This window comes from Monocercomonoides exilis (assembly GCF_001643675.1).
Source record: "Monocercomonoides exilis strain PA203 chromosome Unknown scaffold27-1312184, whole genome shotgun sequence".
Classification (NCBI taxonomy): Eukaryota; Preaxostyla; order Oxymonadida; family Polymastigidae; genus Monocercomonoides; species Monocercomonoides exilis.
This window is the reverse complement of record NW_027150572.1, coordinates 165,369-180,211: the sequence shown is the minus strand read 5'-3', so window position 1 is coordinate 180,211 and position 14,843 is coordinate 165,369. Positions and strand designations below refer to the sequence as shown.

General features: G+C 41.0%; 3 protein-coding genes across 3 annotated transcripts; all 3 read right to left on the bottom strand.

Moving 5' to 3' along the window:
* Positions 1-15: 15 nt before the first annotated feature.
* On the bottom strand, positions 16-2,794 carry MONOS_7331 (fatty acyl-CoA synthetase). Its single transcript, XM_067877646.1, has 3 exons — positions 2,683-2,794; positions 780-2,622; positions 16-643 (listed from the first exon to the last, which is right to left on the bottom strand). The coding sequence occupies exons 1-3, from the start codon at positions 2,726-2,728 to the stop codon at positions 244-246; spliced, it is 2,289 nt and encodes a 762-aa protein (XP_067725892.1). The 5' UTR covers positions 2,729-2,794; the 3' UTR covers positions 16-243.
* Positions 2,795-2,858: 64 nt separating this feature from the next.
* Positions 2,859-9,329, bottom strand: MONOS_7332 (putative Pumilio-like protein; the record flags this gene model as incomplete). Its single annotated transcript, XM_067877647.1, has 5 exons — positions 2,859-8,727; positions 8,806-8,889; positions 8,957-9,045; positions 9,105-9,201; positions 9,264-9,329. The coding sequence occupies 5 exons, from the start codon at positions 9,327-9,329 to the stop codon at positions 3,529-3,531; spliced, it is 5,535 nt and encodes a 1,844-aa protein (XP_067725891.1). The 3' UTR covers positions 2,859-3,528.
* Positions 9,330-9,426: 97 nt separating this feature from the next.
* MONOS_7333 (putative RasGEF domain) lies at positions 9,427-14,208 on the bottom strand (the record flags this gene model as incomplete). The annotated part of the gene is made up of 2 exons (XM_067877648.1): positions 9,427-14,078; positions 14,194-14,208. 2 exons carry the CDS (start codon positions 14,206-14,208, stop codon positions 9,852-9,854), a joined length of 4,242 nt encoding a protein of 1,413 aa, XP_067725890.1. The 3' UTR covers positions 9,427-9,851.
* Between the last annotated feature and the right edge of the window lie 635 nt (positions 14,209-14,843).

Genomic DNA, 14,843 nt, shown 5'->3' with positions numbered 1-14,843 from the left:
AAAAAAAAAAAAAAATTAATCTGAGAATGTGTGTTTTCCAACAAATGAAACACGAAATAATAAATAAATTTAAATAAAAATGATGTGATTCAAATATGTAAGCTTTACATAGAGTGATCATTATTTATAATAAAACGATGTTGACAGAAAATCGCATTTATCCATTTGCAAATGAATTTCTTAGCACATTTTCATGAGTAACTCTTGGTGTTCAATGCATCTTCATTATCATAATTATGCTTTCTACTTTCTCTGTGGGATCTCAGAATAGCATCTGTGAAGCTGCTCTTTGTAGTTCTTAGCAACGAGGTATCGCTTGACTTTGAGTGAAGGTGTAATGTATTCATCCGCAAGAGGCTTGTCCATCATCAGCAGGTTCTGAGCAATCTGGAATGTGTTCAGCCCAGCTGCCTTTGCTGTCTCAGTCATCTCCTTCAGCATCATCTCCTTCACCTCCTTCTGCATCACCAGTGCCTCCCACTCCATCCCCTTCCATTCTGGATGCGCTGCTTCTGCCCATTTCTCAATGAGTGCTCGGCGAGGGCACACCAAAGCAACACAATAACGCCACTCTGGTTCTCCATACACACACACCTGCTCCACATACTCACTTCTCAGATACGCTGCTTCTGTCACTTCAGGACTAGATATTATTGAATGGTTGATAGATAACAACATTAATAAGATGAAATTAAATTAAAGAATAAAATTATTGAAGAATAAATTTGTTAATTAATTGATTGTATTTTTCTTTGAAATAATCAAAAATTGAGGCATACGCAACATATTCTCCTTGTGCAAGCTTGAAAATGTTCTTCTTTCTGTCCACAACATAAAGATTGCCTTCGTCGTCAAACCGCCCAATATCCCCCGACTTCACAAAGCCGTCTTCAGTGAATGCCTCTCTGCTCTGCCAGGGGTCTCTGTAATACCCGTGGAACACAGCAGGCCCTCTCATCAGAATCTCTCCTTCTTTGTCCTTCGCAAAATAGCCCATCTCTTCCACAGACGCCAGCTTCATCTCAACTGAAGACATCACTTTCCCACAGTGGCCGAATGTGTTGTAGTCAGGGAACATTGGCACAGCCCCTGAGCAAGTGCTCTCTGTCATACTGTAGCCGCACTGGATGGGCAAGGACAGGCAGCACTGCATAAACTCATGCACTTTTGGATTCAGCGGTGCAGAGCCAGCCAGAATAAAGATCAGGTTCCCTCCCATTTTCGCCTTCGTCTTGTTGAACACCAGCCAGTCGAGCCATGCTGTGTTTGTATCTCCTTTTCTGTACTTCTCCATCTTCTTCTCCAGACAGTAGTTGAACATCCCCTTCGCACAGCCATTCATCTGCGCCACGCCATTCACAAAGGCATCATACACCCTGTTCAGCACACGCGGTACACCCACAAACAGAGACGGCTTCAGCACGTTGATCTCAGCCACAAGCTCCCTCGTGTTTCCTGAGCTGTAGCCAATACGTGCACCCAATATCAGAATCACATACTCTGCCAGACGCTCAAACACATGTGCCAGAGGCAGGTATGCATAGTATGAGTTCTCTGGCTTGAAGATGTCGAGACCAGCGAGAAAGCCAGCAGTGACGGTGGCGAGCAGGTTGGAGTGGTGCAAAATGACACCTTTTGGAGTGCCTGTGGTGCCAGATGTGTACATGATGGACATAACATCATCTGGACTGGGGCGAATTGGCTCCATTCTGTGCTCAGCTCCAAACTTCCGGATGTCAGACCAGGAGAAGCAACGATAGCTAAGCTTGTGCTCTGGTGCTGCTGATCCTTCGGGAGTAGCAGATGATGATGATGACGAGGACGATGAAGATGACGAAGAGTCAGAAGAAGATTCAGATGCTTTTTCGTTTTCCTCAAAATTTATTGGAAGACCATATAATGTTCCAAGTTTGCCTGTATAACGCTTAAACTCTTCATCTCGGTTTGGTGGTTCATCTAATCCGTTATTGTGCGTTTTGGGGTTTGTTGGATCATAAGTTTCGGAAAAGCAATCGTGTTCATCTTCTGGGATACGAGGAATAACAGAGAAATCACGAGGCGGGAACCGTTTTTCAAGCTCTTCAATTTTGTTTCCAAATACAACAACAGCGCGAAGATTTGGGCAAACTTTTGACGCTTTGTGAATTACTGGATACAACTCCACACTAACAAACACAATACGTGTATTTGAATGATTGATTGCATATTGCACAGCTTCTGGACCTAGGGATGTATACAATGGAACACCGCATAAGCCATATGACATAAGGGTGACATCCATTGTCATGAATTCAGTGCAGGTTGCAGAAATGATACCAATTCGATCATTCTTTTTACATCCCAATGCATATAGTGCGCTTCCAATATCAAGAACTGATTCCCACATTTCCTTGTATGTAATAAATTTATAATCTCCAAGGGTTCCATCAGGTTTCAAAATTCTATTTCCCATGCAAGGGCGGTCAGGCCATTTTGTCACACTTTCGCGAATATGATCGAAAAGCGTCTCGCAGTTCTCTTTATATTTCAATGCTGTTGTTCGAGTTTTATCTCTGCGAAAAGGACATGCATAAATTGGGGTTTCGTTGATATTTTCATTTGAAGAAGAAGAAGAACTTGATTCTGCAAAGAATTTTTATTCCGCATGATAAAAATGAAAAAAATAGACTATATCAATCAAACCTGATGTAACAGTAGGCTCTTTTGAATCTTCAGGTTTTGTTGACATTATATGATCTTTCTATCAAAAGCTGTACGGGTTGTACTGATTTCTTTTCCGAAAAAGATCTCAATAATGGGCAAAAAAAGATTCTTTGTTCAATGTTCAAGTTTTTTCTTTCCAAAAAAAGAAAATTAACACACAAAAATGTCGTCTTTTTCACAAGGTTATATTTGTAATACTCAAAGAGTTTCATTTTTTGTGGAAAAAATAAAAAATAAAAAACAACTAAAGAAAAATTAAAAACATTCAAAAGTAATTATTAGACTTTCTCCCAAGCATAAATTCATTTTATGAATTGCAACCCATTTGTAAAATGTTGGCGCTTCATAAATATGCAAACAAAAACATATAAGTGCTTACTTATAAAAAACGGTTCTTTCAACGATGACAAAAAACAGGACAAATAATTATAACTCAACCACTCATAAAAAATACATTTTATTTTTATTGGAAACATGAAAAAGAAGCTCTTGAGACAAACGAAATAAAAACACAAGAAACCAAATCGATAAATAATGAAATAATTAAAAGCACAAATAAATAAATAAAATAAAAATAATAAAAAAAATGAAAAATATAAATTAAGGAAATAAACATAATAGATATAATAACTTTATTACATTACAATGAGGACATTACCCGAAGACGTGTGAGTGTAATTGCCCAGGGGAATGCTTCACATTCAACAACAACACAAAACAGGAACACAAACAGGAACACAAACAGAACATAAACAGCAACACAAAAGCATTCAAAAGCATTCAAAAGCATTCAAAAACAAAGCACAACAAAAAACCCCAGCACTTTCAAGGCAGATGAGGATATTTGTGCGGGTTGTGGGGGAGAGAGGAAGGAGGATTGGAATATGATGAAGAGGAAGAAGAAGAAGAAGAGGGAGAGGGAGAGGAAGAAGATGAAGATGATAGAGAAGGAGCAGAATAAGAAGAGAAGGAAGAAGAGGAAGAGGAAGAGGAGGAAGAAGATGATGATGATGTGTTATTGTGTAAAGTGCTGGGTGGAGGGTTGTGAGAGAGCTGGGGAGGAAGGGAATGGCATACAGATACAGTTGAAAGAGGAGCTGCGGAAGAAGACTGAAGAGAAATATCCATCTGATCAGAAGACTGAACAGCTTTTGGAGAGAAAGAAGAAGAAGAAGAGAAGGGACAGGAAGAAGATGATGATGATGAAGCATTTGAAATGGAAGTAGAATAAGAAGAAGAAGAAGAAGAGACAGAAGAGACAGAAGAGACAGAAGAGTCAGTCTGTGAAGCATTCAGAAGAGAGCCAGAGAAGAGAACAGAAGGCGATGGCTGAGGAGGAGCAGGGCGTGATGGCTCTTCGTCTGTGACAATCAGATGCTGGTTGTATTGTCTATTGTTGTCATCCCTTGCAGTGGGTGGATGAGTCACATCTGACTGAAGAGCAGACAGACAAGAGGGAAGATGCTGTGTGGGTGTTGTTGTTGTTGTTGTTGTTATGTTGTCATCTGCTCTGCCATCAACATCATCAACATCAGCAGCACCTTCTCTACTTTCTCCTCCTTCTCCTCCTTCATTGAACATGGCAATTGAATGTTCTCTTTCTGCATTCCTCTTTCCGTTCACTTCGATGGCTGATCTGTTTGTTTCCGCAGCATCATCCTCTTTCTCATCACATATTACAGATGGCTCAGTTGAATCATAACACATCTCATTCTCATTCTCACACTCAATTGTACTATCAGCTGTATAACAAGACATGCTCTTTTCTTTCTCTCTTTCTTTTGTCTTGTAATCTTTACTTTCTTTAACTTTCCCTCTTTCTTTCTCTTTATCCTTCTCTTTATCTGCCTCCTTCACCAATCTGCCCATCTCATCAGAGCATCGTGGAGGAGTAGGTGTGCATGGCACTCTCATAGTTGGCTGTGCAAGTGCTGTCTCCATATTCTGCAGTCTCAGTGCAATGTGTCTCGGCATCTGCTTCCTGCCATTGTTCGTCAGCCTCATCACTTCCTCCCTCGTCTCCATCAGCATCGCCCTCTTCGTCTTCTCACACGCACAGTCAAACACTCTTTGTGCCACATAGTTGCCATATTGATCGAATAACAAGAACAAGAAGGGGTTGGTTGTGCGTGGGGGAGGGCGGTGGGAAGAGGCAGAGGCAACAGAAGATGGAGCATACGGTGGTAGACGCAGGCGGATCTCCTTTATGATCTCTTCGCGCACGGCTGGAGGAGAATACACGATGCACTTCTCAATCACGTTGGATGCGAATTTGTGTGTGGAGAGGGCAAAGATGTGTCCGTTGTAGACAGAGAGGAGTCTCTTCTTTGCCTCGCTGCAGCCAAACACACACACATGCTGCATGACATAGTTGCCGTGCTCAGAGCACGTGATCTCGAGTGTGCGGGGGAGGAGGGCATCTATCATGTGCAGCTGCTGTGGGACAGACGTGTTCTCAAACAGACGCTGCAGAATCCGGCAGCCGTAAATGTGCATAGCAATCTCTGCTATTCCTGTGGAGACGATGATGTCGATGCAGATGTCCAGGTCTCGATAGCTCACCCCTGCCGATGCTATGCACCGCTGAATCACATGATTCGCATTCAGATCGCCAATACACTGCAGAGTGAATGGAAACAGCTCCAATGCAATGCATCTCGCCAGTCGGAGCCCCTTTCGCCGCTCTTCGGCTGAAGGTGCCATCACATCTGTGTCTGTGTCTGATTCTGAGTCTGTTGATGAGAGTGCACTTTCCTTCTTATCTGCTTCCTTCTTCTTCATCATCATTGCATCCTTATCTGACACACGTGTATTATCCTTTGCCTCTTTCTCCTCCTTTTCCTCCTTTTCCTCCCCTTCCTCTCTCTCCCACATTCCACATCCATCCAGATGATCCATCATGTGCTGCACCACACGACATGCGTACGGATGCTCCGCCAACTCCAACACAGCCCCTTTCATTGCCTCCACCACATACTCCTTCTCATCCATCGTCCCCACCTCCACAAACCTCTGGATGACATAGTTCCCATACTGCTCCTTCATCAGCTGCTGTGCTATCTTCTGGTTGTGAGTTATTTCTTGCAACATCTCCCTTCTTTCTCCTGCTGTCATCGACTGCAGAAACAGCTGCACCAAACGAGAGCCAGCCACATCTGCTGAGAACTGCACAACATGCCCTTTGATTGAGGATGGGTGCTTGAAATACTGTGGCTCTTTGGAGAGGCGAGGGAGGAGGGTGTCAGCAGACACACGAAGAAGAGAGGAGGAGTGTTGGGAAGAGACACTGGAACAGCTGGGGCTGAAGGGAGAAGAGAGAGAAGAAAAGGATGGAGAAGAGGATGAGGATGAGGATGAAGATGAAGATGAAGATGAAGATGAAGATGAAGATGAGGAAGAAATACATAATGACGATGGCACCGATGCAAGAGAAGCAGAAGAAGAAGACGGAGAACAAGAACCACTTTTGCGAGGTGTCATTGAAGCATTCACAAACAATCCCTGATTAGAGCAGTTAGACAGAAGAGCATTGAAGTTAGCAGCAGAAGACAGACAAGAAGGCGCTGTTTTCTTTGTCTGGTGCTGCTGCCGTGTCTGCAAAGAAGGCTGCTGAGGAGTTGGCAGCAGATGCTGAGCAGACGAGCGGAGAGGGCTCATCCCATTCAGCTGAGAGGGATGCTTCTGATGGGACAAGGGAGACACCCCCAGCTGTGTCTTCAGGCGATGGCCATTCAGATGGGGTGCCTGGAAAGATGATGGTGAAGAAGAAGAAAGTGATGATGATGACGATGAACCATCTCCTTTGAGAAGAGAAGAGGCATACGACTGATACGAAGACAGCAGGCCGAATGTGTTCTGTGCTGGTTTTGGCGGAGGGAGTGGGTGTGTGTGGTGTGATTGTTGTGTCTGCAATGACTGTAGTTGCTGTAATGGCTGCAATGTCTGTAATGTCTGTAATGACTGGAGTGGCTGTGCAGAAGAGAAAGAAGACTGCAGTTGAGACAGAGGGGTGATGAAGTGTGGTGAGGATGTGGCAGATGATGAAGAGGAAGATAAAGAGGAAGAAGAAGAAGAGGAAGAGGAAGAAGAAGAGATTGATGGGAGAGAAGGTGCAATGGAAGAGGAAAAAGCAGAGTTTGCATACAATTGCATCGGAGGTGCCACAGATGTCAAGTTAGATGGCTGCATTCCAACAGAAGCAGAAGAAGGAACAGAAGAAGAAGAAGAAGAAGCAATAGAAGAAGATATATTATTCATTGGGGGTGTTGTATTGATTGCCATCATATTTTGTTGTGTGTTCATTTGAGAAGAAATTTGGTTGGTGTTTGTTGCATTGCTGTCTGTTGTGTCTGTCTGAATGGGGGCAAAGAAGGTGGAGACAGTTGCATTGGAGGGAGGGGCCATTGATGTCAGCAGGGCTGGTGTGGAGAATGGCAGTGCAGATAATGTGGATAGATTCATCTGATTGTTCATTTGATTATTCATTTGGTTGTTTAATTGGTTGTTTAATTGTATGTTTATTTGAGGATTCATTGTATTATTGATAGTATCATTCATCTGTGATTGCAGCTGTGCAATGGAGAGCTGAGTAGCGAGGGGCTGCTGGAATGAGGTGGCGAAGTGGTACTGAGAGAGAGGGTTGAGGAGGATGTTCAGCAGCTGTGGAGGGTAACAGGGCTGGGCCATGATGGCAGAGAGAGGAGGGTATGCAGAGAGAGAAGGGAGGGAGTTGAGGGAAGGAGGGGTGGAGGCGTAGATGACACTGGGTGAGGGTGTGGATGGGGCAGAGGAGAGGACGCTGGGCGAGGCATAGACAAGAGGAGTGGAGGAGGAGACAGCAGAAGGATAGGAGATGGCAGCTGATGAGGAGGATGAGGGAGGAGTGCTGGTGGAGGAAGAGGAGGATGAGGAAGAAGAAGTTATGGAGGAGGAGGATGATGAGGTAGATGATAAAGAGGAGGAAGGAGAACAGGATAAAGAAGAAGAAGAGGAAGATGATGATGAGGAGGAGGAGGAAGAAGAAAGAGGCAATTCAGATGAAGAGGCAGGAGTAGAAACAGAAGAAGAAGCAGAAGAGAGGGTGGAGTCGGGGTTGGTGACAGCAGAAGAAGAAGTGGCAGGGGCGTTTGAGGAAGGGAAAGATGAAGGAGAGTCAGAAGAAGAGGCATATGACACAGCAGCTGATGGGGGTGAGGAAGAAGGGTTGGCTGAGTGATAAGAGGAAGCAGAGGCAGAAGTGTTGCACTGAGAAGAAGGAGAGGCCGAGGCAGCAGCAGAAGAAGAGGCAGACACGACAGACGAAGGAGACGAGGCTGAGCTGTCGGGTGTGGAGGCAGGCGATGAGGAAGGAGGGGACGAGGAGGAGAGGGAGTTTGGCGTGCCTGCACTCTTTGTGGTGCCAGGTGGAGATACCAAAGAGCCAGCAGAGGAGCAGGTGGCTGAGGCAGAGGCAGCAGAGCCAGTGAGGGTGGGTGTGGCAGCTGGTGTGGATGTGGAGAGTGGGGTGGAGAAGGAACGCCGCATCGAAGGCAACGCATTGAATGACTGGTCGATGGGGAAGCTCATGTCATTTTTGGACACGTTCAGCGACTGCTTGTCGAGAAGGCGCTTGCACGACGACTTTTCCCACTCGTCCAAAACAATGCACAACTGCTCGATGGACGCTATGCGCTGCGCTTCTTCTGCATCGCTGCATTCTCTTTTCTCTGAAAGCAAACGATGTATTTCATTCAACCGAATGATGATTGGTACGATCATTTCCCCAGGCAATGAATAAGAAAATAGCGATAATAGAAATCGAAGAAGTTCGTCAAATAACGCATAAGGAAGATGTATAAAATTAGACTGATCGACGTGCTCGCAGTTAGAAGATTCATCGTTTTCATGGTCAAAGCCGCCAAGAAGATTGTAAATACGCGGGAAAAAACATATTTGTCTTGCATCATCAACGCAAAAAGCATTTTCATTCAAATGAATGCAAATAGCATTTCTAGCTTTAGTAATAACTTCAACGTCACAAAGCATCTTTTTTTTAAAAAAAATAAAAAATATTTCATTTTGCGATAAAATAAATCTATGAATAATTTCAAAAATTATTCAAACTTCAAAAAGTTCAATAAATCTTGAATATTCCATTATCTGTGATATGTATGTTCCCGTAACAGTTTGATATATATTTATCAGTGACTATGCACAAAATTATCAAAAGAAAAATATTGATCAAAAAAAATATGTCTGACTTGAAGGATTATACCTGAATACGAGGAGTTGGAAAAGTTGAAGCAAGTTGTAACAAAAATTGTTTTATGTTAAGCGATTCCATCCCTTCAACCCTTTTAGAATCTTCGAATGAATTGAAAAAACAACTGATAAGATGGAAATTTTAACGAAAAAAGAGATACCAAGAATAGCCTGAATAACAAGTGACTGCAGCGCAGATTCAACTGTTTCATTATTTTTTGAGGATAATTTGCTTATCAATCCGCAAATATCCTCGCTCTTGAATAGATCGAAATGGATTTTATCGAAAAAAATATCATTGCTCAAACAAGTTTTGAAACCTGAAAATTTGTGTCATTAAGTGGATTCTTTTCGGCGTAATCCACTTGCTGCATAATTGCAGTCATTTACAAGAGAGTTGGAAAGAATCAAATGAAGAATGAGACAGAACAGTGGTTGTGATCAAATGATCACTTTTGATCATTTCAGATTGACTTTTCGAATACTAATATTCGCTTCTACATGTTAGCAACCGTGTAAAAAATATTATTTATAAACTCTTTTCGAAAAAAAATTGAAAAATAATTTAAATAAAGAAAAGAATTCAACAAAAGTTTCAATTTCTCTCGATAGAGATAGGAATGATAAATGGTAAAAACAGCTCATTTTAATACACAACGAATAAAACACATTTACTTCGAAAATAAAAAATTAAAATAACCACAAAACGCAAAAAATAAAACTCCGTCAAAATGTTTTTTCGCATCAATAAAAGAACATATTGGTTGTTATTGATCAAAACATCTTTTCGGAAAAGCATTCACAAAATATATAGAAAAATACTATTAAACTCAAATCATCAAATAACATATACAAATTACATTTGTTCGCGCTTGTTTTGTAATTACCATAATTACTCAACTTTATTCTTATGAAACATTATCATTTGAAATTGGAGGAAAAGAAACATAGTCCATTGTGCAGTTATCTGACTGATCATTTCGAAAAGGCAATGAAGAATCAAGAAAAGTGCCTGTTGCTGGAGGAGCAGAGAGATTTGAGAAGCCAGCAGACAGCGAAGGCTGAGAAGCCAATTTCTCTGATGATTCATTGCTTTTGTGAGTGTTGTGAGTGTTGTGTGTGTAAAATGGGAGAATAGAGCGGGATGAATGTTTGGGACGTTTGGTGGAATTTTGTGAGATGGAAGCAGATTGTCTGACAGAAGGAGATTGAGTAGAAGATAAAGAAGAAGAAGAAGAAGAAGAAGAAGGGAAAGAAGAAGAAGAAAAAGAAGAAGAAGAAGGGAAAGAAGAAGAAGAAAAAGAAGAAGAAGGGAAAGAGGAAGGAGGAGGAGGAATATTGCGTGGAGGATGGGATATTCGAGTGTGAGTGGCAGAAGAGAACAGAGGATGAGAAGGCAGTGTGATTGGCGTGTCAGATGAGAGGGAATACTTTTGAGTGGGGACAGAGTCAAGGAAAGAAGAGATCTTACGCTCTGTTGATTTGAATGATGTCACACACAACAAGTCACTGAATGGAGAAGAAGAACGAGTTGAATGAAATGAGGAAGAAGAGGAAGAAGAAGAAGAGGAAAAGGAAGAGGAAGGAGAAGGAGAAGAATGTGAATGAGATCTCAAAAGAAAGTGTGTTTGTGGATGAGGTGTGGATGAGGCAGAGGAAGAAGACGAAGTGTTGGCAGTTGTGTGAAATGAAGAATTGTTTGAGGGAGAAAAAGAAGAAGGAGAAGAAGAGAAAGAAAAAGGAGGGGGTGAAAGGGAGGGAGAAAGAGAAGCAGAAGGAGAAGAAGGGAATGAAGATGATTGCAATGGAGAAGATAAAGGGGAAGGAGAAGGAGAAGAGGCAGAAGATGAAGAAGAAGAAGATGATGAAGATGAAGATGACAGAAAAGAAGGAGGAGGTTCCAACTCCTTTGATCTTGCCACAAGCTGCTCGTCAGAAGCGATGGAGATGAAAGGATCAGTGAACTCAGCAATCACCCTGGTGTGTGTGTGTGTTGTGTGGTGGAGTACAGAGCTCTCAAAGGAAGAAGACGAATGGGCAGAGAGAAGTGCATCTGTTGCAGTGAGCACTTGAAAAGGAGAGGAAGACGGAGATGGTTTCTTCTTTCTGTTTTCTTTCCCTCCCTCTGCAGACAAAGGAGTGGTTTGGTTGTCCTTCAAGGCAGGCGAAAGAGGAGCATCCAGAAACATCTCGAATTCCTCGTCTGTTTCGTCTCTGACTTCGTATTTCTGTGCCACTCGAAGGAAACTGTCAGCTTTCTCAAACAGCTTGAGACACGCCTCTACATTCATCAGCTTCTGCTCTCTTTCTGATGAATATGAAACTTCGTTGTTATCTTTCAAGTTATCTTCAGATTCTTTGCTTGTCTTTCCTTTAGAAACATTTCTGTTATTATCTTTTTCTCCTCTTTCTCCTTCTTCAGCTATTACACCAGGTGCAGACACTGATGAATCACTCCAATCCAAAAACAAATAGCCTTCATCTGCATCAGCTGCTGCTGCTATTGAATTCTGTAAGTCTGAATGAATCTTTCCTTTTCTCCTGTTTTTTCGATGTTGTTTTTTGATCTTTGCATTCTGCTCAAATTCAGCAGGTTGCTTTGAAAGATGATTGATGGTTGTTTTGTGGTGTGTTGATGTGATGTCTTTCTTTGTTGTGTCATTCAATTGACTTGTGTGAACTTTCCAATCTGATGCAAATGCAACACTTTTGGGTTTGCTCATTTCACATTCTGAAGATTTTTCATTCTTAATGCTTCTGACAATTCCACCGGAATTGGCTTTGTTTGTCTTTTCTTTCTCTTTTGCTTCCTTTGTTTCTTCTTCTTCTGCTTTTTCCTTTTCATTTTCTTCGCTTTCATCTTCAGGTGGAACGCGACAGCTTGGTCTGTTTGGTACAGAAAGTGTCTTTTCTTCCACATATTTTGTATTCTCCTCGTTCTTCGTGTCATTTTTCTTCTTCTTCTTCTTTGTTGTCTTGACTGTTATAGAAAACCCGCCTTTCTCTTCGAGAAAGACCAAGTCGTGCAGAATGAAAGGGAGTGGATACAAATACGGTTTGCAGTACTCTTCCAGATACCTTTTGAAGACAGCATATTTTGGCGGGCCGGAAAAGAGGGAGAACAAAGAAGGAAGAGAAAGAGAAGACTGGGAGAAGTAGGAGACACTGGGATAGCCAGATGATAGAGAGGATGGCATGGTTGAAGATGTAGAGCCAGAAGAAGAGGAAGAAGAGGAGGAGGAAGATGAAGATGATGAAGATGAAGAGGATGATGATGAAGCATCACTGCCACTTGTCTGATAACAAGAAGCAAGAGCAATTGTCTTTTTGAGTCTTTGTATTGATCTGTGCTGCAATCCCACATAAATCATAAAAGCTCCGTGGAAGTCTCCCTTTTCAGCGAGGATCATTCCAGTTGTGAAGAAGTCGTTGATGATCAGCGCTCTTTCCTTTGGAGTGCTCCACGAAAGAACGACTTGCGGAATGAAACGGGTGATTGTGTTGAAATGGCTGGTCAGCTGGACAATCGACGGAGAGATGAGCTGTTTGGTGGCAGAGTCCATCCACGACTTGGAGACCAGCTCAGACAGAGCAAGTGAGTGAAACAAGGAAGCGTGGATTCTGATGAGAGAGAAGGCAAAGCGCTTCACATCAACAGCTGTCGGTCTGAACAGCGAAGAGACTGAACGCACTTTCACAATGGGCACCTCTTTCTGTTCTTCAGATGTGAATGGACGGAGTACAGATGTTTGTGTGTTTGCACTCCTTTCACTTTGCAGCTGGTATTGTAAGTGAGAGTCTGTTGAATGGCCGCTGAGTGGCAGCTGGTCTTCGGCAAATGAATGAAGCTGTTCTGTTGGAATGTCACTTCCATTGGAGCCATCTGCACAGAGAGAGATGTCCACACTCCGCATCATCAAATCACCAAGTGAGCCTCCTCCATTTGCAGATGCATTTTTCTCCTTTTCATCTTGTTGTTTTTTGATGGCTTTTTCTTTCTCGTTCTCTTTTTCTTTTTCCTTTTCTTTTTCTTTTTCTTTTCGCTTTTCTTCTTCTGTCAATGCTTTTTTTCTGAGAAGAATTTCGTTCTTTTGCTTTTCCAGTGCAAGCAGTGCTTTCTCTCCAACAGCTGAGACGCACCCGCAGAGTTGTATGCTTTGTGCAACAGACAGAAATTTGATATACAAAACAGGACGAGCGGAGGCTGTTGACTGTTCTTTGGTATTTTGCATTGGAGGAGTGAATTTCTGTGATTGGGCACCATTCTGAGATGAAATGCTGCCGGATGAAGCAGATGGAATAAGATGTGGAGAGGTGGATGGGTGTGTGTCTGCATACAATGAATAAGAATATTCCATTGGAGAAAACAAGGAATTCCCTTCGTTATTCCACAAGTTGGCAGAAAGAAGAGAAGATGAAGAAGAATCGTTGTCGAAAAGAGAAGAATGGATAAATTCGTCATAAGGGTCATTGAAGTTTTTAACCCAAAGGTAAAACAGATCGGCTAACGACTCTTCTTCACGCCGAAGCCTCTGTAATCTCGTGTCAGTTTGATGAAATGTTACTGAATTTTCGTCTTGATGTAATGAAACGGCTGCTTCACATCCTTCAAAAGAATAAGGAATTACAGATTCGCTTCTTACTTTTGCATATTCTATTGTTTCCTCTAGTTCTTCTAATCTTGTTTGTATCAATTTTAAGAGCTTTGGAGTTGTTGTAATCTTTCTGTAAGTGAAAAGAAGAAGTTGTTTCAGCAATTCTTTCGTCTGACATCGGATTGCCAAAAGGAAGAAATGTTTAAATGATAAATATTGTGGAATCTCTAGTGTTTTTGACACTTGTATTAGTTGTAAAATTGGAGGAATTGAAGTTGATTCTGAAAGATGAGACGAACTTTGAGGTTTTGGAATTGTCTTTCGTTCACCACTTTCTTCGATACCTAAAATTAATCCATGTTCATCTTCTTCATCATCTGATAGTGCGCTCCTTTCAGTGTCAGATTCTGGTTCTTCTTTAGAAAACAAGCTGTTTTCATTGTTAACAGTATGTTCATTTCTTAGCATTGTGCTATCTATGTTAGCTTTAATTCTATTTTCAGAATTTAAAATTTTACCATCCATTGCATTTTTAGCAACCTGGAAATGTTCATTTTTTCAAACGTTCAATCAAAATTTAAAAGCAAAAAATTGATAAAGTTTTGTAATAATAAGCTAAATATAAATAAATAAAATTATGCATTGCTTCACAAACTGCATTAAGTGACATGCAATTGCTTTAAATCAATTGAGAAAAAAAACTAACTTTTGATCTTTCTGTTTTTTATTATTTGTGTTATAATTTTTTTTCAAACATCTAACGAATTACAAAAGAAAATTTTGGAGATCATGTTTTCTGATTAATGTTGAAGGTCAAATTTTTCTTTCTTTCTTTCATTCTTTTTTTTTTTTTTTTTTTTTTTTTTTTCAGTTTAATGAAACAAACTTTTAAATTATTATTCAAGAAAATTAATTTAATTTCAAGAAAAACAACTTGCCTAACCGATAGACTGCAACATTTCTGTTTTGTGAGAACTTCAGAAAAGCTTGAATGAATTGATTCAAAAACAAAAAAGAAGAAAGTTTTAAACATAATAAGAAAAGATATTATTTTTATTTTTCTTTTGACAAAATTTTATAATTCTTTTTCTTTTAACAATTCAGACAAGATAAAAAATAATTTTTTTTGATTATTTGCAAGAATTATTATGGATTTTCTTATTGTCTAATTTTATGTTTTTTGTTAATGAATTCAAATTTGAATGATTTTGGTTATGCTTATTATTGTCAAACTCCATAATATATTTTTTTGAAATGAGCGATTATTAAAGAAATGGGGGAAAATGCGGACTTTCAAGCATTTAA

Bases quoted from the DNA above. Each gene is read 5' to 3' on its own strand.
- MONOS_7331 (XM_067877646.1), bottom strand. From the start codon at position 2,728: ATGTCAACAAAACCTGAAGATTCAAAAGAGCCTACTGTTACATCAG. The intron at 2,623-2,682 runs GTTTGATTGATA...AATTCTTTGCAG, and splicing joins AGAGCCTACTGTTACATCAG to AATCAAGTTCTTCTTCTTCT. The intron at 644-779 runs GTATGCCTCAAT...AATAATATCTAG, and splicing joins GCACAAGGAGAATATGTTGC to TCCTGAAGTGACAGAAGCAG.